The 22280-nt window shown below is 54.4% G+C and overlaps 1 protein-coding gene across 6 annotated transcripts in view; it reads left to right on the plus strand.

Moving 5' to 3' along the window:
* NDST1 (N-deacetylase and N-sulfotransferase 1) overlaps positions 1 to 6489 on the plus strand; it is a 52498-nt gene extending 46009 nt beyond the window's left edge. For all 6 annotated transcript variants that reach the window (XM_079770509.1, XM_079770507.1, XM_079770508.1 and 3 more), the window contains 4 exons: positions 1624 to 1794; positions 2445 to 2554; positions 4215 to 4317; positions 5302 to 6489. In XM_079770509.1, the coding sequence (XP_079626635.1) occupies positions 1624 to 1794; positions 2445 to 2554; positions 4215 to 4317; positions 5302 to 5421 (504 nt within the window). In that variant the 3' untranslated portion in view covers positions 5422 to 6489. The remainder of the gene's footprint in view (positions 1 to 1623; positions 1795 to 2444; positions 2555 to 4214; positions 4318 to 5301) is intronic.
* The last annotated feature ends 15791 nt before the right edge of the window (positions 6490 to 22280 follow it).

A 22280-nucleotide genomic window follows, 5' to 3' on the forward strand; every position in this document is an offset into this window, starting at 1 on the left:
TGTCTGGGGTCCTGCCTCTCATTCTGACGTCAAAAAGAGGTGGAGGCTGGGTCTGCTTTGATTTGGTGACCAGTGATCTGGGCTGATACTAACTGTGGCCCCTCACTGGATACAGGGAGGGGGCGGGGCGGGAAGTCAGAGGAGGACAAGATAATAGGACCTGCCATCCTCAGTGGAGGATGCAATGCCTGATCAGGTTAGGAAGTCACCTGGACTATACCCATGCCAGAGAGAGGATGACTCCTAGTCCTTCCTTGAGAACTAGAACTTGGATTTCGATAGCGTGACTTAATTTCTTCTGAACACCGTTCCACGGGCCTTTTTGGTGGTGTCCTTCCCTGCCAGCCATGTGATGTGCTGGGGTCTTGGGGGTACCTGCTCTACCAGCCAGTCCAGAAAGGCCCCCTCAGGCCACTGTAGGCAGCTCCCGTCCCCTCTGAGCCTGTGCACCTGGGTGTTGGTGGCTGTCTCCTCTCTGGGGCCTTGCTGTGCCCACAGCACTGGCAGGGGGCCGGCTACAGACCTCTCCCCTTCCTCTGAGCTGGGTGCAACCCTTGGTGGGAGTATGGGGACAGGTGAGGGTCCCCCGGGTCGACAGGTCCCTGATCTCTGGACCATGGGAATTCTGCGGATGCCGAGGGCTCATGGCATTATTTCAGGCGGTTCAAACCTGGCATTTCCCCCTGTCCAGTTCTTCCAATCCTTCTGTCTGTCTCCTCAGGCAGGCATAATGAAATATTCTAGACTGGGTGGCTTAAACCACAGGAATTTATTTCTCATCGTTTTGGAGGCTAGAAGTCCAAGATCAAGGTGGCACCAGTACAGCCACTGATGAGGGTCCTCTTCCTGGCCGTTAGACAACTGCCTTCCCCCTGTGTCCTCACAGCGGTGTGCGCGCTGGTATCTCTTCTTATAGGGACGCTAATCCCGTCGCCAGGGCCCCACCCTCGTGTCCTCATCTCAGCCTCATTACCGCCCCAAGGCCCCATCTTCAGTATTATCACATTGGGGGTCAGGGCGTCCACATGTAAATTTGGGGAGGGGACAGACATTCAGTCTGTAACACCTGATTTACATAAAGGAGAAATTTTTAATTTGGCACAAGTGGCACGTAAGTCCTTTCTAACGTTGCTAGGCTGTGTCTTCAACAAAGCGCGCGAGGTTTGGGGGCCGGGTCTGTAGCAGATGTTTGTATCTGACTGTGTTGGAGAACGTTGCATTATTTTTATTTATGAACTTTCTATGTGCGACAACTGTTCTAGTTTTCCATTCATGAGGGGATAGTGGGTTTTCTTTAGAAATTACTGTGTGTGAATAAGAAAGATGAGTCAATGTAAAGAAGAGTATGCTGACAGTGGCCTATGCAGGCGGTTTGTGGGTATTGCAGAAATTACAGAGATGGTATGCAAATTACCATGGTTTGGAAACTGATCTCCTCCAGCTCGTGTCTTGCAAAGATGAGGGAACTCGGGCTCGGAGGGGCCAGTGACTTCCCTGAGGTCAGATGTGAAACAGACGCTAGACTTGAACCCAGGGCTCTGGCGGCCTCATGGCTGCTCACCCACTCAGGCTTCTTCCTGCTTGCCTTCCAAGTGACCTGCCGACCTCTCCCCTTGCCCGCAGCACCAGCGAGCCCACGATGACCCCGTGGCCCTGAAGTACACCTTCCACGAGGTGATCACGGCCGGGCCCGACGCGTCCTCGAAGTTGCGTGCCCTGCAGAACCGCTGCCTGGTCCCCGGCTGGTACGCCACCCACATTGAGCGCTGGCTCAGCGCCTTTCACGCCAACCAGGTAGCCGCCTGTCCCTCCCCCTGGGAGGGCCAGCACAGTATGGGCGTGCTGTGGTTGGCAGAGAGCCGCCAAACCTCTCCCACCAGTCACGGGGCCAGAAATGCCATCCCTGGCGAGTTAAACCTTTGGGATCCTCGGAGGTTTCAGTCTTGTTTATCCCAAGGTTGATGTGTGAGAATTCCCCAAGTCCTTCTTCCATCACAACAGGGGCTGTCTTCTTAAGGGGACCCAGAAATCCCTGGAGTAGGTCCCTGGGAGGGGGTTTGGGGGTGTGGTGATGGAGGGAGAACCTGGTTGGAGAGGTAGGCAGGGCCAGATCGTGCGACACGTTTAGGAAAACTTGGAGGACTCGGGCAGGAGAGTAACATGTGCGCCAGAGAAGCCTGAGGAGAGGCCGAGAGGGCAGTTGTGGGGATGGGAGGAAGGGATGACCTCGGTCGGGGAGGCGGGCAGGGACCAGGGAGCTAGGCTCAGAGGACAGAGGGTCAGAGGGTCGGGGACACCTGCCGTTCAGAGGCGGGGAGGCAACAGACTCTCCAGAGTGTGGGGCCCCAGTTTGTAGCCATGGCTGCTGACCCAGAAAACGGGGCCTCTTTGCCACGGGAGTCCAAGCAGGTTCAATTGATGCCTTTATCTTTTCTGTTTTCCAGATTCTGGTCTTGGACGGCAAACTGCTGAGAACAGAACCTGCCAAAGTGATGGACACCGTGCAGAAGTTCCTTGGGGTGACCAACACCATTGACTACCACAAAGCCTTGGCGTGAGTGGTGCCTTGGCCTTTAAACGGGGTTTCCTGAGCAGGCACCTGGGCCAAACACCAAAGTGTTGAGTGATTATGAGAGAGACACAGGTCAATTATCAGGAACCAGCGTGAGCACGGACGCATGTCCTTGATGGCAGTTTAGCAGAAAAGCTACTAATAACATGACTTACGTCACATTTATAAATCTGTCCTCTGGTGGGTCCCACTCCTGGGGTTTTCTGTTCAGTCCGGGCTGGACATTTTCAGATGTTTCGTCTAAGTAAGTTAGACCAACAAGGAGCAGCCCCAATTCCCACAGGGTTTCTTAGTCTTAGATGGTGACTTAATGTAATTTAGGAAAAGTAAACCACAGATGCTGTTGAAGGCTAGTAATCCAGGCACTCAGGACCCAGTGCAGATGTGTGGATAGTGCCCTCCCCAGGTGAGTAAGGGCTCAGGGCTGGGCAGAGGCTGCCTCCCGGTGCCGGGTCACAGACAGTGGCGCCCTCAGCTGGCCCGGGGGGTCAGAGAAGGAGGAATGAAGCCCCTCCCCTGGCTGCCTTCTGAGGAAAGTCTCCAGCAAGAATGTGCCCTTCTCACTGTCCTGGAAGCTGAAGGTGGGGAAGGGAAGGTAGCCCCTCACTTTGAGGCGGAAGCAGCGAAGGGTGTGGGCTGTGACGTCAGGCATGCCTGGGTTAGGACCCAGCTCCATGACTTCCTCAGCTGTGCGACCTTGAGAAATGGCTTCGCTCCTTCAGGCCGACTTCCTCCCCTGTGAGTTGGGGACTTAGGTAATGATCCCTACCTCCCGGGGTCGCTGTGTCGAATGAAAGCATTCACGTGGAGCTCCTAGCTCAGTGCCTGGCATGTAACGCTGAAGAAATGTAGGTGCTGTCATCATCACCATCACCATTGTCTCTGCCCACCCCGTGCCCATTCAGAAATCACTATTTCCTTCACCCGCCAAATGTGAATTCTGTTTTCCTGCTGTCCTCATGCCCACGAGTCTCCTCACGGTTCCTGGCCTGGGGCTGAATTCTGATGCCAGGATGCCTCCCCTCCCCGTGACAGCTTCAGATCTCATCTCCCCAAAATGCCTTCGAAGGCCCAGCATGACTTCAAATCCCAAAGGCAGCCTTGCGCTGTCATTTCTGAAATTCACTCCAAAAAAACGAAACTTTCCAATGATGGCATGCTTAAATACAACTGCAGATATTGTAATTCTTCATAAAAATACAGTTCATTAAAAAAAAAATACCAAGAACCTCACTAAACTGCCCCCTCCATTGGATTCATGGGTAAAAGAGTGCTGCTCACCCCTGGGCTGGGGAATGCTTAGGAGAGGTTTCCGGGTGCTGTGGAGGTGGGGGTGCCCAGGTTATGGATTCATGTAGGATCTGGGGCTGCCAGCCCAGAGAAGGGGAGGCTCAGGCCACGTGAGCCGCCGCCAGCTGGGAAGAAGGGCAGGCTGGCTTAATGGAGTCCGGGACAAAACGTGGGCCAGCAGATGCAAGTGTAAGCCCCAGGCAATCGGTGGGCTCCAGAGGGCACAGTGGGCGGGGGGGGGGGTGGTTGTAGTCTCCTAGGCTCTGCCATTCCTGGGGTCGGAGGACATTGCCTCAGTGGGAAGGAGGTGGGCTAGGCCATCTCCCATCCCTGACTTTCCTCCCCTCCACAGGTTTGATCCAAAGAAAGGATTTTGGTGCCAACTGCTCGAAGGAGGAAAAACCAAGTGTCTGGGCAAAAGCAAGGGCCGGAAATACCCAGAGATGGACTTGGACGTAAGTGGTGGGCACGCTGCCCGCAACAGCTGGGCAAATGGACGGGGCCCCTGTCCTGGAGGGAGCCTTCTCTCCCCTTGACCTGAGCCCAGCACGTGGATGGCCTTGGCACTTTCTGGATGGTGTTCTTAACGATGAGGAAATACGGGTTGGGTTGTGGTGGATCAGAAATGATTTAGTCAAATGAGTATTAATTACCTTCTACGAAGGGCTGAATGCCACGGGGCTCCGAGGATGCATCAGACATGTTCTTTGCCTTCAAGGAACTCCTAGTCTAGGAAGGAAGTGAGTCACATACACCAGTAAGTAGTATACAAGATAGGAAGTGCTCCGTGCAGTAGGAGAGGTCCCCGAAAGCGCTATGGGAATTAGGGTTAGGGTTAAGGTTAGGGTTAGAGGGGTCTCTGGAGTTGGGCCTGAAAGGTTGGGGCCCATTTGGACCTATGGCAGGGAAGGATGAGGCATTCCTGTAGGAGAGAAGGGCAGGTACAAAGGATATAGGGGAAAGATCACACGTTGTGACTCCTTATGTTTGCCCCTGGTTTTTGTTTTTGTTTTTAAATAGTTTTTTAATTGATTTCAATGTGGAAGGGACACGGAGAGAGAGAGAGAAATATCAGTGATGAGAGAATCATTGATTGGCTGCCTCCTGCACACCCCACACTGGGACCGAGCCTGCAACCTGGGAATCAAACCGTGACCTCCTGGTTCATAGGTTGATGCTCAATCACTGAGTCACACTGGTCGCGCTCGCCCCTGATTTTAACTGGTTCTCTCTCTCCTCTGTATAACAAGAACTTGTCTTTATGTGCTACATTGGGTGCTCGTACTAGGTAGGAGTTTTCTTTTGGAGGCTACCATTTTAAGAAGACTGTGAACAAATAATGGGCATAGGGGATGGTGCCAGCAGAAGGGTGGTTTTAAAGAGGGGGGTCCCTCTGGGTCCGCACATCACCACAATCTGAGCTCTCCTTCCTGTTACAGTCCCGCGCCTTCCTGAAGGACTATTACCGGGACCACAACATCGAGCTTTCCAAGCTGCTGTACAAGATGGGCCAGACGCTGCCCACCTGGCTGCGGGAGGACCTCCAGAACACCAGGTAGCCGTGGCCACCACAGCCAGACTGACGTTTGTGATGGCAGGGACGTCCCGCGGCACGCTGAGCCAGACCGACCTGCAGAACGGGAGCTGGGCCTGGGCTGGCCAAGCACGTCTGAGCAATACTCTGCCGAGGCCCAGGCAGGGCCGGGAGAAGCCAGGCAGGCCCACCGCGCCTCCAAGCATCCAGCGCCGGGGCTGTGGCTGCTAGGACCGCCTCAGCCACCAGAGGTCCATCCCGCTCCCAGCCTGCGAGGGGGAGGCCACTCCTGGTAGGAGGGGTCCATGAGACTCTCTTTTCTGTCCCTCACTGTGTCCTACCGACCACGCCCTCTCCTCTGTCCGCCACGCCCTGCCCAGCAGGGAGTCCCTCAGTGTCAGCTGCCACATTTCCTGTCCCCCAGACAGTAAGGGAGAAGAGCCCAGCTGGGCCTTTTGCCAAACCAGGGAGCGAGACTGGACGCTTCCCTGCCTGTTTCGAGCCAGGCCCTCCCGAGGGGCCAGCTGGGGACCAGAGTCGGGCACAGGCTGGATGTGAGGGCGGTACCTCGAGAGAACTCCGAACTTCCACATACATTCTGGGTCAGACCTCACATCTCACCCGCCCTTTTTGGGGAAAGAACCGCTGATTCCTACAGTATCCACCCAGTCCTCCAGGCCTCCTCCAGGGCCCCGGGCACTGCCATGCCATTCGGACCCAGAGACCCAGGCCTCAATCCACCCCTTTCCCACCCTGGGGCCTGACACGCGTGGTGTTTCCTGTGGTAAAAGACTGAGGCGGTTCAGGAGTCTGCCGTATACATGTTCCAGTGTACATACGTGTCCCCACGCCCACAGCCTCGGCCCCTGGCCGACCTGGCGAGCTGGGGACACTGCCACCCACGCCCTTGCCCAGCGACCTGTGGCTGCGGGTTCGAGAGGCCCCTTAACCTCCCCAATACTAAGAAGCTAAAGTATTTTAATATTTTGTTTTTCTTCTTGGTGCCAGAGTTTATACTTTGGGTGCTGGGGTCGCACTGTGTTATACATATATATATATATATATATAATTTGTATATATATATTATATTTTTTTTGGTTGGGTTTGTTTTTAATTCAGTCATACAAAATGGTGGCAAGCCCCAGGCCCAAAGGGTGTCTTTCTCCGTGCAGGGAGGGAGGCGGGCGGTCTCCACGGGCCGGGCCGCGCGACAGTGCAGGTGCCCCGGGGGGGCTCTGGGCCGCCCAGGTGGACAGAGGCGGCGAGGTCCACGGGGAAGACCCACTCTCCCCAGGAACCTGGGGATTTTGGCCAAAGGAAACGGCGGGCTGGGCGGCGTGCGGCGGAGGCCGCCTGTCCCCCTCATGGTGCTAGGTGGGGAGCTGCCCGGAGCTGGAGCCGGGCCTGCAGACAGCGGGGCTCGGGCTGTTTTCTGGTTGGGGTCTGCTCCTGCCCCCTCTTAACAATGTGAAGGGACTAAACTGGGGCTCTCCCAGCCCCTCCCACTGCCAGTTCAGCTTTGGACTGACCCCCAGGAAGGCCTTTCCGAGAGCCTGCCTTGTTCAGAGCCTCGGGCCCCTCGAGGCTGGAAGGCCCTCTGGTACGGAGACGACGTCACCGCTGGTTGGGAGAGGGCTGGGGCGGATGAGCGCCTGCCACGGTCAGTGCTCTTCCTGCTGATCCACTGCCTCTGAGCCCTCCTCTCCCGCCCCTGCCAGGTCCTGCCCTCCCTCTCCCCCTCCGTCACTCCCGGACACACCACTCCTTCCCAGCCACGTGCCTTTGAGCCATTTGCATCCCTGTCTTGCTCTCCTCACCTCGAAAGGCCCTTCCCAGACTGCGGGGCCTGGGTCAGTCTTGGCTCTGAACCAGTTCCCTCCCCAAGTTCTCCACTGGGATGAGAGGGTTGGGCACTCGGGACCCGCTGCGTGTGGTTTCCTGGTCTACCCAGAAGCGTACCCACGGTGTTTCTGGCCGGGCCTCTGGGCCCGGGAGCCCTGAGCACGGTCAACCCCGCAAGGGGCGGGCGCAGTGTCCCGCAGGGCAGGGCAGGGCAGGGCGGCCTGCCCGCTTGTACGCGCATGAGGACCTGCCCGTGCGGAACCAGACTCCCCGAGTGCAGCAGTGACTTCCTGGGGCAAGTCCCGGGCCTGGGCCTCACTTCCCATTTGTCAGCGAGGGCGAGGGCTCCAGGACCTTGATGACCTCACAGCAGTCTGCCCTCTGGGCCTGGACGCCTGAGGGGCCGGCAGCTCCCCTTCTCCGAGCCCCGGGCCCGAGGAAGGACAGGCAGGGGTGAGACCTGTGGGCGCAGAGGAGACACTGGGGGTTGTCCGGGCCCTTCTGGGAGGCTGGGCACGGGCCCTGCCTCATACAGACCTGGTCACTGCTGTCACTTCCTTTCCCACTGATGAGTCTTTCTCCAGGACCCACTGCAGGCCCTGCCGGGGTTACGGAGGAGAGACAAGTCTCCCGGGCGCCCAGCGCGGAGCACAGGCCCCGTCGGGGGAGAACAGGGTCAGTGAGCACAGCAGCAGCAGCTTAGTGCTCCCTGACTCACTGTAAGGGTTTGGCCAGAGAGAGAGGGGTGGGGGGAGGGGGGGAGTAGCTTAAACCCTGTAGACTGCACCATCCCTTCTGCTGACCCTACCACGAGCCCTTGCCCCACAAGCTGGGTGCTGCGGGGAGGCCAGCTAACGCCTCAGCCGCTCGCGGCTCTAGAGCCACCGGCAGGGCAGGCATCTTGTGATGGTGGACGAGTCTGAACTTTAAAGATGGCCCTTTCCAAACCCCTAAGTAGGAGCAGCCGGTGTCGGGCCCAGGTGCGGGCAGAGGCCTGTCCGCAGCAGCAGAGCACTGCGGGCGGTCCATGGGTCCCCGCCGTCTAGACTTAAAATGAACATTTTGGGGCGTTAGTGTTCTCTCTACATTTCTGAACCAGCTTAAAAGTAAAAATCATGAGACTTCACCCCAAAATGCTGCAGGCTGCCTCTGTTAAGACTGAGGACATTCTTCTATGCGGTGGCCCAATATCTTACCTGAAACAATGATTTCTCTCATCTGCTCTCCAACCCGTGCTCTCATTTCCCCCAAATGACTTACACCTGGTTTGGAATGTGCATCCAATCGAGGGGCACTCACTGCATTTGTAACTGTTTAAAGCTCGTTGAATGTGGAGAAGTCCTGCTCACCTGGAGTTGGTAAACGCCGTTGCTTCGGCGGCCAGCGGGCCTGCTGCTCGGGGAGGCCGCGTTCTGCACTTTCCTCCCGGCGGCGGGACAGAGCCCAGCCCCTGTGTTGGCACGAACGCCCGAGGCTGTGTGGGGGTTTGCCCTGGTGCTGACTTGACTCCACCGTAAGGTGCCCCTCTGCTGCCACCTGTACCAAGTGCCAAAGCAGCAGAGGGGCCGGCGGGAGCTCGGGGAGCTGGGGAGGGCGGGAGGCAGCCCTGCAGCCAGGCCTGGGGCGGGGGGAGGCCTGGGGGCCCTCGAGGAGGAGGAGGCTGTGTGCATGGAGGCCAGACCAAGGCGTGTTGGGCCTCTTGGGAATGAGATGTCCCCGGCTCAGAAGAGCCTTTACTCCCCGCTTTGCTCCTGGTGATGGACCACAGGGCACCAAACTGCATGTCTGTCTTTTTCTGTCTCTGTCTCTCTGTCTCTCTCTCTTGTGGTTTCTGGGTCTTCAGTTCTTGGAGGCCCGTGGTCAGTGTGCACTGGAGTAGCCAGGCCCCTGGGATGTGCCAGGGAAAGGTCTAGCTAGGGAACCGCCCCCCCCCCCCACCCCCATCGTGGTGTAAGGAGAAGAGCACTGGGCTGGAGGCAGGAGGTGGGCGATTTCGTCCCAACTGGTACCTTAGCTGCATGGCAGTTTCCTCCCAGGGCCTCAGTCCCCCCATTTACAGACCGAGCAGGTGGAGCCACAGCCGGGGTTTTCACATGTCAGGAAAGAAGGGTCTGCCCTACTTGAAGAGGATGCAGGCCCAGGCAGCCCCATCCCCACCCCACTCCCTGCAGGCGATGCTGGGTTCTGGGTCTGCACCGGCCTAGACTGGAGACATTTTCAGCTCCCTGGAGGGATGGGCATGGGTGAACGTCAAGGGCTTGGGGAGACTCTGGCTGTGTTTTATCCTAAGTTCCTCCCTCTCTTCCTCTCTGTGGCCCTTGAGGAGAATGAGGGAGGAGAGGGTTTTCTATGACTATGCTAGCTTTTATTATCAGCAAGAGGGCTCCTTTTGTAATTTGTGCATGAAATTCATGTCATTTCCTGGGGAGAGGAGAGGGCTGACTGGAGAGGGTGGGGGGCACGCTGGGGGAGCAGGCCCAGGTTTCCTTCCCTTGGGGTGGGGAGAGGCGTGGAGAGGGGGCGCTACCCAGCTCACCTGATCAGGGCTCTCAAACCAGCCGTTTTGGGTTGTGTTAACAGTGGGAACCTTCCTCCATTAATGTACAATATCGAACTAACTGCTAATAAAGTGGGGTTCCGTTTGTATCCATTGGTCACGTCTGTCTGTCCGACCTTTGCGCAGGGCCTTGCAGAGGAGGGTGGAGACACAGATGTTTGCTGCACGGCCACTTGGCCCCCCTTTGGCTACCCGCCCCCCCCCCCCCCCCCCCCGCGCGCGCGCACACACACACACACACGGTGACTCGGTCAAATCAGAGGTCATTTCCATGGGGTTGTAAGATAGCTTCTCCAGAGAGCAGAGGCCTGTCCTGGGCAGCCAGCCAGGTGGGGTATCTCGGGTGACGAGGTGCCTTCAGACCTGCTGGATGGTGACAAGTGCTTTGCCCTGCTATGGAGGCTCAGAGTCTAGAACCAGTTATGACTTGTGATTGGGGACAGTTCCCTTTTACCTCTTGATCCTCAGTTTCCCTCATCTTTTAGGGTGCCGGGGTTCTTGTCCCAGCATTACGAAGGGTTCAGCAACCTGAAGAAAGGCTGTGCGTAGATTCAATGAGGAGTCCGAAGACGAAAGATAGTTTTGAAAGGCATTGGGGGTCAGAGGAGCTTCAGCTAAAGGAGCTAAAGACTCAAGTTCTTAGTTCTTAGTTGTTCGTCCCCCTTGTCTCATGACCCCTGCTTTTCTTAACAATTTGTCCTAAGGCGAGGTGGAGACATACACTTCAAAGGGCAGGGTTTACAGAAGCATTGTCAGATTGGGGAATAGCCTACAGCTGTTCAGGTGTTTGGCCAACAGGAGGCAATAACATGCAGATTAAGAAGCCCAAGCTGTCTGGCAGTAAACAATCCTATTCAGGTTTGGGGGTACATATGTGACTCAGCCCTTGTTGAGCCCCCAAGTTTCATCAACCTTTTGATAAAACTCTTGTAATTATGACATGCTGGAATTGGCTCCCAGCATTAGGGGTTTGGAGGGAATTGGACTTTGTGGCTGTCCCTGGAGAATTTGCTTAAAATACCAGATTCCCAGGCCATACTCTCAGAGTTTTCTTTCTGGCAGGTGTGTGTGTGTGTGTGTGTGTGTGTGTGTGTGTGGGCGGGGGGGGGGGGCAAACCTCCATTTTAACAACCTCTCCAGCAGCAGAGGCACCCGACTCTGGGAAACCCTGGCTCAGATGAATTCAGAGTCCCTCTGTCCAAGGAACAAAAGCTTTGGATAAAACCAACGACTTTCTAGCCCTCCCAGCCTTGGTTGCGATTTGCGGGAGGGTCCCTGGCCAGCTGTCTGCAATGCCAGTGTCTGGACCTGTTCCTCAGAACCTCCTGCAAGGCTTTAAAAATGCACATTCCCCGGCTCCCCCGAATCAGCCAAAAACCCAGCAATGTGCACTTTAACACAGCCCGCCCCCGTGTGAGCCAGAGAAGTTACAGAAATGTGGGTGCTGCCAGGGGCCTGCTGGGACCCCGCTGGGAACACCCCAAAGTGCCAGCCCAGCGGCACAAGAGCCACACCTGCAGAGACCACCTTGGGGGTTGTCATCGGGAGCTCGGAACGGGCCACGTGGCGTCACCACAAGAACACGGCAGAGGCTGCTCTACTGGGAACAGATCCAGGAGGTGTGATACGGAAGGGATGCCTGTGCCAGGTAAGGGGTTGGGCCACATCAGACATTCGTGACTTTTTACAACAGCATGATTCTTCTTTAAAGGGGAAACTTCATTGGAAACCAGGTGAAGGCAGGGTGCTCTGGCTGGGGTGGGGGTGAGGGTCTGGGCTCCGACCAGCTCTACCCCTCCTCCCTGTCCCCCATCCTGTCTGGAACCCTAAGATTCCTTGAAGCACGTTGTGAAAAGCCAGCCTGGCTGCTCTCAGAGGCCCCAAGAGTCCTGCAAGTCTAACAGGCTGAGTGAACAAAAACACATTAGATCCCCTCACCCCCAGCAGAGGGGAGTTCCCGCGGGAATCCCGCGGCCTCGGGGCAGTCCAGGCTCCCCAGGTGGGCGTTTCCCGGAGAAGCCCCGGCTCCTGGGCACAGGGCAGTGTGTTTCATGATAGCAAAGCACTGGAAACAACCTTCCTGCCCATCCCTGCGGGGGCAGCTACGGAGCCTCCAGGGCAGCCAGTGCTGACAATGCCGCTGAAGACAGTCCTGCCAGGGTCCTTTACAGTGTGACCATTGTGGGAAGAGAATACTGGATCGTGTATTTCTTCTGGGATTATCTATAATAATAAAAGGGTAATATGCTAATTAGACTGGATGTCATTCCCGGGTGCCTGCCACTGGAGGGAAACGCTCCCGGGTGCCAGTGGGAAGCTGGTGCGGCAGCCGGGGGAAGGAAGGCCTACTCTTGTACGAGTTTCGTGCATCGGGCCTCTAGTAGATACATATTCCTCACACCAAACTGGTAACAGGAGGGGGAGGGGACTGGGAAGAGGGGTTTTCCTAGGCGACTTGAACTTTGGCTGAAACATTTTTTTTAAAGGAAGATATATTCACCAGTAGAATGAAAATGTTCTAATAAAAATAACTGGGAGTGGGTGAAGCAGAAAGAAGCGGCTCCAGGCAGCCGTCCACTGTGAGATATGCCAGGACGGGGGTGACACTGCTGTCCTTCACCAGCCCGCAGGCTCCCAGCAGAGCTCAGGGCCCAGGCTCCCTGCAGAGCTCAGGCCCGGGAGGCCCAGGGCCGTGGGGGAAGTTCTCACCTTGCTGAAGTTTTCCTGAGCACTTGTCAAGACCCTGAGCTGAGGAGCCCGACTTGCTGTGTGACTCGGGGCAAGTCTCCTCGCCTCTCTGGTCTCCAGAGCTCAGCTTCCACAGGCCCACAGATGGGGCCTTCGAGTTAGCACCATCAGTCTTGGGGCAGACCAACGTTGTAGGAGAAGGACACAGCCTGTGCCGTTCCTGACAAAAACTGGTAACGTGAATCTAGCCAGGAGGAAACGCCAGACACATCCATGGCGAGGGACAGTTAGCAAATTAACTGGCCTGACCGCCGAAGATGTCAAAGTCATGAAAGTAAAGAAAAGCTGAGAAATGGTTCAAGATGAAAGTCTACTAAAGGGACCTGGCAATCAAGTGTCACAGGTGACCCTGAAGAGGTCCAGGACTAGGAAACATGAGCTATAAAGGATACCATAGGGACAACCGGCAAAGCGTGAATGCAGACTGTGTGGGTTGGAGAATAGTATTGTATCAACGTTAAATTTCCTGATTTTGATTATCGTACTGTAATGTAAGAGTATATCACTGTTCTTAGGCGACCCTGCTAGTGGTTCTCAACCTGTGGGTTGCGACCCACAGGTTGAGAACCGCTAGCAGGGTCGCCTAAGACCATCGGGAAACACAGATATTTACATTATGATTCATAACAGTAGCAAAATTACAGTTATGAAGTAGCAACGAAAATAATTTTATGGTTGGGGGTCACTACAACATGAGGAACTGTATTAAAGGGTAGCGGCCTTAAAAAGGTTGAGAACCACTGCTAGCAGGTCAGACTTATCTGGTGCAGTTCAGAATATGTCCACCAGGAGGCGATATCACACTATCTCAAGGCTAGGTCAGCGTGAACCTCCCCATCGAAGACTGGGGGGGTCGGGGGGGGGGCGGTAAAATGGTGGTGGGGTAATAATACTATAAATAAGAATATCAAATTAAATAACATGAATAATAAAAAGTATTTCTCACTCTGACTCAAGCAGATCCTCAGTAATATCTCTTAATCATCATGACAACCCTCTGAGGTAGGTATTATCAATCTCATGGCAAGCAAAACCTGGACATTTTGTGCAAAAGTTTGGAGTTGGACCCTTACCTCACACCATATACAAAAATTAGCTCAAAATGAATCAAAACCTAAATGTGAGAGCTGAACTATAAAACTATTAGAAGAAAACATAAATGCACATCTCCATGACCTTGAATTTGGTCATTGTTTCTTAAATATGACACCAAAAGCACAAGCAACAAAGGAAAAATAGATACATTATTTTTCATTAAAATTAAAAACTTCTGTGCACGAAAGTACACTAACAAGAGAGTGAAAATACAATCCACAGAATGGGGAAAAATATTTGCAAACCATATGTCTGGTAAGGGCTTACTATCTGGAATATATAAAGAACTCCAACAACTCAATTTAAAAACGAGTAAAGAATTTGATTAGACACTTCTCCAAAGAAGATATACAAATAGCCAACATGACAATATGCCCAACATTCTTAGCCATCAGGCGGGAAATGCAAATCAAAACTACTTCATACCTATTAGGATGGCTATAACTCATTTTAAAAGGAAAATTAATTTGGATGAGGACATAGAGAAATTGAAACCCTCAGACATTGCTGGTGGGACTGTAAAATAGAGCAGCCTCTGTGGAAAACAGTTCCTAAAAAAAAACAACAACCCAAAAACATTATTCACAATAGCCAATGCTGGGAACAACCTAAGTGTCCATCAGCAGGTGACTGGATAAACAAAATATGGCATATGCACACAGGGGAATGTTATTCAGCAAAAAAAAAGAATGAAATTCTGGTAAATGATAGAACAGGAATTAAACTTGAAAACATTATACTAAGTGAAATAAGCCAGACACACGAGGACAAATATGTGTGCTTCCACTTATATGGGATATCTGGAACAGGCAGATTCAGAGACAGAAGGTCGGTTAGAGGTGACCAAGAGCTGAGGGGAGAGAAGATGGGGAGTCATTGTTTCACGGGTCCAGAGTTTCTGCTTGGGGAGGTGGAAAATGTTGCCAACAGAGAGTAGTGATGGTGGCACAACAATGTGAATGTAATTAATGCCACTGAATTGTACACTTAAACTGGTTAAAATGGCAAGTTTTGCCACAATAAGAAATACATATATAGCACAAAAGGCAGCTCTTAAAAAATTGAGATGTAATTCACATACCATAAATAATGCTTTAAAAGTGCACAGTTAATTCAGTGCTGTTTAGCATTGTCACAAAGCTGTGCAAGTATCACCACTAGTTCCAGAACATTCTATCACCTCAAAAAGAAAGCTCATATCCGTTAGTGGTCATTCCCCATTCTTTTTCTTCCCAGCCCTTGGCAAACACTACACTACTTTCTGTTTCTATGGAGGATTGCTTTTTCTGGACAAGTCACATAAATGGAATCCCATGATCTGTAGTCTTGTATCTGGTTTCTTTCACTTGCCATAATGTTTTCAAGGTTCACCCATGTTGTAGCATGTATGAGTACTTCAAGCTGTTTTAGACGGTGGCCAAGCCATTTTCAGTCCCACCAGCAATGTCGGAGGGTTTCAATTTCTCCTGTCCTAATAAAAACTTGTCATGTTCCACTTTTTCATTATATCTCTCCAAGGGGGCGTGAAGTGGTACTCACTGTGGGTTTTGACTTGCATTTTCCTGATAATTAATGATGATGAGCATCTTTTCACGTGTTTGCTGGCTGTTCATATCTCCTGTGGAGAAATGTCTATGCAAGTTCTTTGCCCATTTTTAAAATATATATATATTGTATTGATTTTTTACAGAGAGGAAGGGAGAGGGAGAGAGAGTCAGAAACATCGATGAGAGAGAAGCATCAATCAGCTGCCTCCTGCACACCCCCTACTGGGGATGTGCCCACAACCAAGGTACATGCCCTTGACTGAAATCAAACCTGGGACCCTTGAGTCCGCAGGCCGATGCTCTATCCACTGAGCCAAACCGGTCAGGGCTCTTTGCCCATTTTAAAAAATATATATTTTATTTTTTTATAGAGAGGAAGGGAGAGGGATAGAGAGTTAGAAACATCAATGAGAGAGAAACATTGATCAGCTGCCTCCTGCACACTCCCTACTGGGTATGTGCCCACAACCAAGATACATGCCCTGGGCCAGAATTGAACGTGGGACCCTTGAGTCCGCAGGCCGACACTCTATCCACTGAGCCAAACCAGTTAGGGTGCCCATTTTTGAATTGGGTTGTTTGTCTTTTTGCTGTTGAGTTTGTAAGAGTTCTTTATATATTCTGGATGCTAGATTTAATTATTAGATAGGTCATTTAGGCCTTTGATCCATTCTGAGTTGATTTTTGTATATCATGTGGGGTTGGAGTTTAATTTCACTCTTTGGGATGTGGATAGCCAGTTGTCCCAGTAAGACGGTTCTTTGAGAAGACGGTTCTTTCCCCCACTGAATCGCTATGGTACCCTTGTCAAGATCAATTGTCCATAAATATAAGTATTTACTTATATCCTTAATTCTTTTCCACTGATCTATAGCCAGTTTTAGACAGTCTTGATTACTGTAACTTTGTAGTAATTATTGAAGTCAGGAATGAGTCCTCTAGCTTTGTTCTTCCTTTTTAAAATTGTTTTTGGCTATTTTGGGGGTCCTTGCATTTACACGTGAATTTTAGGATCAGCTTGTAAAAAATGTACCTGGGATTTTAATAGGGATTGTGTTGAATCTGTAGATCATTGGGGAGTTGCCATCTTACAGATATAAGTTTTCACCCTCCGCCATGCCAGGCTGTGTTTATGCAGTGCAAGGTGGGCACAGATTCCTTCTCTGGATGATCCCAAACAGCCCCATTAATCCCCTCTCCCTAAGTCTCTCCCTTCTCCTCCATCACAACATCTTTGGAGGCTCAGTTCCCCTACCTGTCAATTCATAGCCCTTAAGCCTCTTTTCTTACAGGAAGTCTTCCTGGCTTGCCTCTATATACTCTGTGATCACAGATATCCAAGATAGTCATTTACAAATTTAAAATTCTATATTAAAGAGTATGATACAACAATATAGAATATGATGTATGGATTATAGTATAGATATTTGACTATAGCACACTTCTATTACCACAGGACATGTTTTTATTACAGCACAGATAGGTAAATTATAGGCCTTTAGTTCCAGTGCACAGATTTATGAGTTAAGCATAATGTGGTAGAGCTGAGAGGCCCATCTAGGCTCTTAGTCCCTTTCTAACCCATTTTACAGACAGGCAAATTGAAGCTCAAGGGCACAGGTCATGGGGCTCAGGTGACTTTGAGGAGCCTTGGTCCCCATACCCCCTGCTCACTTGAATGTAAAAGCACTTAAGAATGACCCACCCACTTCTCTAACTGCCCAGCTCCTGGCAGCTTGTAGTTAAAAATGGGAGGCAGAGGCAAGTCCTCCGTGGCCAGGCCGGCCCCCATGCGCCCCCAGCATGGACGAGGGGCCAGCCATCTGCACAGCTGGAGTTGGTTACCCAGCTGTTTATGGGCCTTTGCCTCTGGCGTTTATAGTTCCGCCTTTGGGCCTGCTCTGCGTCCCCACTAATTAGATCAAGACGGCAGGAGGCCGTGTGGGGTGGTGGGAGCAGCGGGCGGGCTGGACCTGCGCCCTGGCTTCTGCCTCGCCTCCTTCCAGCAAGGGCTCCAGGCCTTTTACAAGGACACGGGCAGGAAAGCAAGATGGCGCCAACTAAAAGCAGGCGAGAAAGCAGGCGCACAGCGGGAGAATGTGGAGGCAAGAAGGAGGCTGAAAGTGTAGCCCCCGTGACTTAGACCCTTGATCTAGGCCAACTGTAGGGCCAGGCCTCTCCTTTTAAGAAAATGTCTTTTTATCACAAAAGTTACAGATATTCACTGTGGGAAACTGAGAACACACAGACGAAGGAGAAGGAAGGGAGGATGTCTGACCCCTCTGCTCTGCGACAACCATTGCTCACGTTTGAGGACGTCTCCTTTCTGGCTGACGTACGAAGTCCTTCTCCTAGAAATGAAATTCCGTTTTGCAAATCTCTTTTCAATTGTAAGAAACGGTCAACCCCTTTTGGTGATATTGCATGTTTTCTCTGCGACATCAAATTATGTCGTTTCCAGTTTATTGTGACCCAAGATTATTGTGACAAAATTGCAGTCATCAGGGAAATGCACGAAATCGCAAGACCAAGGATCCCTCTTGCCCTGGTGCCTGGGGTGGAACTTCTCCTTCACACCTTCTCCTGTGCAGGTTGCATGGCTGGGTCGGAGTTTACTTGAATGATCCCCTCGTATTGGACACCGAGGGCAGGTACACAGCTGTGGCTCGAAGCCCACGGGCAGCGAGTGGGATCAGGGCAACCTCCTGGTACCAAGAGCAGATTGGTTTCTCCCCCCGAAGTCTCAGTGCATCGGAAGCTAAGTCCTCAACAACATGCTGGCAGCAGTGCGTTCCATGGGGCTGTCTCCTGATGAAGTCTTGCTTGTTTTTATTTTTTAAAATTAATACAAGTCATACACATTCATCGCGGGGAAAATTTAAAAAAACGAATGAGTGAACCTAAGGAAATAAACATCACTCATGGCATCGCGATCGGCTCTGCCCGCAGTGTGGGGCCTGTGATCGTAAAAGCGAATGTGTACTGGCCGCGTGGTCTGTGCCAGTCACGCCGTGCTAAGGGCCAGGTGCCCCCCGCAGGGCCCTTCATCCCCCTTCACCGACAGCGCAGCGTGTGCTCCTCGGTTTCGTGACTCGCCCGCGGTCTCCCGGCTGCAGACAGCACAGTCTGCCCTTGGACTTGGGCCCCTCGCCCCCAGGTCTGCACTCCTACCCTGCTCCCCTGCTTCCCTTCCCTGCCTGCCTGGAGGGGGCCCTCTTCACATAATGCTTCCCAATCTGCTTCTTCCCCGTTGGAGGGGAACTGTGGCCGTCTCCGTGTCATCACCGCACAGAACCTGCCGGTGAACGTGCGGGTCCTTCAGATTTGTAGGATCATACACGAAGCTGTGCTGAACGTTTTTGTGGCTTAACCTTTGAGCACGTCCATAGTTACTCTCACAGAAATGCCTTTTCTAAGGACCCTGGCTGACCCGTCACGCCAAACGACAGGGGGCTGGTGATGTCTCCCCTTGAGGGAGACACCTGGTCCGTGCAGAAGACGGCAGGGGCCGCGTGTTCCTTAACGTGTCCTCCAAAAATGGTCCCTCCGCGGAGCCCAGAGAACCGCTGAAGGGCTCGGAGCCAGAAGTGACCTGCTCGGCAAATGACCCCTACGTAGCCGTGTGGGTGCAGCCCCCTCGACTCCACAGATGGTTGAGTTAAAAGAAGAGGTAACATCCTGTCTCCAGCGGAGGGGAGAGGACGCATCTCCTTCCTCCACAGAGACAGACTCTGAATTTGGGGCCAGTCCCAGAGACGCCCACAGGCCCCAGGGCTCTCCGGGAATCACGGGGTGGGGGAGGTGCCTGGAGCCCAGGCCAGGCCCGGTGCAGCCGGTGCTTGGCCGTCTCGGAGGACTGGCTAGGCAGGTAGAAAAGGACAGGGATCCAGGCAGGTGAGAGTGCAAGCAGAGCCGGAGGTGAGGGACAGAGGGCCAAGGGCTGCGATCTACACTTCATCCCAGTGGTGACAGGACGGCCACACTGGACACGTGACACTCCCTCCCTCCCTCCCTCTGTTCTCAAATGTCCAGGAGCCTCTTCTCTGCGCCACACTGTGCTGGGTGCTGGGAGGGAGCAGGGAGAGGTGGTCCCAGGTCCTCGGGACAGGGCCTAAGGAAGCTCTGGGGCGGGAAGGCAGCCAAGCAGGGAGCACTGCCCCCCACAGGCCCTGCACTGAGGCCCTCAGAGAAGGCCCTCTCCCTTCCCTCTGGCAGGCTGCCTGCCCCGGCCACGCCACGCATGCAGCAGGCGGCGTGGAGGCAAGAGCCTGGGCCCAAGCTGCGTCACGCGGCCTCACAGCCCAGCTCTGCCCCCTCTAGCTGTGTGCTGGCAGCCTGCTAGCTTACCCTGCCGGAGCCGGCGGCGTTTGGTTCTATGCAGAACAGAGCCACTGACAGCCGGAGGAGGAAGATGGGAGGAGGGAGATGGAGGAGGAGGATGGGAGGAGGAAGATGGGAGGAGGAAGATGGGAGGAGGAAGATGGGAGGAGAGGTGCCTGTAAGGCAGAGCAGCCCCCAGTCGGTGCTCACCAGCATTCGCATCTGGTCCCGCTACGGAAGCGGAAGCGCTCCTGCGGCAGGAGAGGTGGGGGAGGCAGGCCTCCTGGCCGACCCCCTTCATGGAGCGGAGGTCCCCCTAAAGCTCCCTTTGTGAGGCCCCTGTGAGGGGTGAACCACAGAGCTGATTGCAACCTCCCTCCTTCACAGACGAAGGCACCAGGGACGCCAGCCCCTTGCTCCAAGCGGGGGCCTCTCCCTTCCCCATCAAACCACCTTTGTGAGCCCCTGGCCCCGGGCCCCCAGCAGGCTGGACTCCAGGTATGAAGTGACACCGTGTGCCAGGCCCTTAGCACACACTAAGCATCACATCACGGAATCCTCACAGCCCTCCCCGCCCCCCCCCCCCCCCCCAGGGGCTGTTAACCCTCCACGCGGAGGGTGGAGCCAAGGCCGACTGAGACCACGCCTGGCGGGGTCAGGCCCCCGCCCCCACCAGAGGCCCCCTCCCTGCGGCTGCCCACCTGGCCCGTCCTGTGCGGAGGTGAGCCCGGCCGCGCTCTCACAAGGCACCATTCATCCACGCGGGCTGCTGATTGAAACCATGTGTGTGCGGCCGGCCGGGGTGGCGGCAGCTCCGGAAGCTGGGCCTGGCCGGGGCCTGTGGGTGCCGGGAGGACTGGGGGAGGAGGACCAGCTGACCCACAGCCTGCCGAGCTGGGGAGACCTCCCCCCACCCATGCGCACACGGAGGGGACCCTGAGCTGCGGCCCTGGCTCCTGGGCCCAGGCCTCGGGCGGACGCGGGAGGCAGAGGCTCACTCACTCCAGGTGAGGTCGGGGGCTGGCCTGGAACACCTCGCCCATTCCAAGGCTGTTCTTGGCACAGTTTTCTGAGGAAGGTGTGCATGCGCCCGTGTGTGTGTGTGTGTGTGTGTGTGTGTGTGTGTGTACACGCATGCACTGAACTCTATGCAGGGTGCCCCGAGCCCTTGGACTCATGATCACCGCCCGGTTCCCAAAGGGCGGTTTGGTGCAGTGGTTAAGACCATGGGCTCTGAGGCTAGCAGACCTGGGTTTGAGTCCCACCTCTGCTTCTTTCCGGCTGTGCCCAGAGGCTGTGTGACCGGAGGCAAGCTGCCCAGCCTCCTCTCCTCATTCACCAAAGGAAGACTGAGGCCTGGGCCCAGGGCCCAAGCAAAGGTGGAGCCAGTTTTAGGAGCTCATGGCGGTCCCCGACTCCTGATCTCTGAGTTGCGGCCTCTGGGAGTTTGGAAGGTGCTGAGCATGGGGTGGGTTTCCTCTGATGCCTAAAGGTGCCAGTGGGTGGGGGTGAGCAGGGGAGCGTCGGGTCCTGGCGGGTGGGAGGTAGCCACCCCTCCCGGGCCACGAACAGAGCAGGGCTTTGTTCCCGGGGCCGCCTCCCTGGCACTGAGGCCCCCACAGGAAGGGGTGGGCGGGCCAGGCCATGGCCAACACTGACCGCAGTCTTGGCTGAGCCGGGACCCTCCTGGGGCCTGGGGCCTCAGAAGGCGCCCTAGTTTCCCAAGGAACGCACGTTCTGCTGGCCACTCGGGCCTCGTCCGGCGTGAGGCTGGGGAGAGGGACACCTCGAGGCGTTTGGCCCTGGCTGGGTGTCTCCCATGGGGTGTCCGTGGGACATCCCCGAGGGTGGAACTAACCTCAGAATAGGAGCTCCCTGGAGACAGGGGTCCGCTAACCACCATGCGCTCTAAGGCCCGGCCCCCAATGTCAAACCCGGAAGAGCCCTGCACCTCCTGACACAGGACAGCAAGGAGGTCAGGGGGAGGGGTGCCCGCGTCACAGGCCTCGGGGGCAGAAGTTTAGTGTTTTCCTTGGGGATGGGGGCAGGCCGCCGAGGTAACGGGGAGTGAGCAGATGGCTGTGTGAGGAGGGAACCTGAGCCGGCGTGGGGGCCCTCGACTTCCCGGCTGAGGGTCTAGGGCGGCCACTCACCCTCTCTGAGCCTCTGCCCGCTTCCACAGCAGAGAAGCTGAGTGAGGTGGAGAAGGACCAGGCTGTGAAGCAGAACTGGGCGTGGGGAAGAGTATGAACTGGAGGCAACTTGGGTTCAGACCGCAGCTCCTCCTCTCTCAGCTCTGTGACCTTGGACAAGTCACCTTCTTCTAGAAAAAAGAACTTTAAAACACTTCCTCGTGGGATGATTGGAGAAACAAACTCGCTGACACATAGTCGTGGACTTGGCTTCCCATTAGGCCCATGCTGTGATGCCAGTTTTATGTGCCAATGTGGTCAGGCTGCAGTGCCCTGTGTTCAGTCAAGCACTTACCTAGGTCTCTTATGGATGTGATTAGAGTCCATAATCAGCTGGTGTTAAGTAAGGGAGATCGTCTAGACCAGTGGTCGGCAAACTGCGGCTCGCAAGCCACATGCGGCTCGCGAGCCGCGGTTTGCCGCTCTGTTGACTAATGAGTTTGCCGACCACTGCGTAAGGCACTACCCTTACCCAGAAGTTTTGACTTCAGGTTAAAGACATTAGTACATTATTAAAATGTTTTTTAAGTGTTTTTCCCTAAGGCAGTGGTCGGCAAACTCATTAGTCAACAGAGTGGCAAAC

Source organism: Cnephaeus nilssonii, assembly GCF_951640355.1.
Source record: "Cnephaeus nilssonii genome assembly, chromosome: 5".
Lineage (NCBI taxonomy): Eukaryota > Metazoa > Chordata > Mammalia > Chiroptera > Vespertilionidae > Cnephaeus > Cnephaeus nilssonii.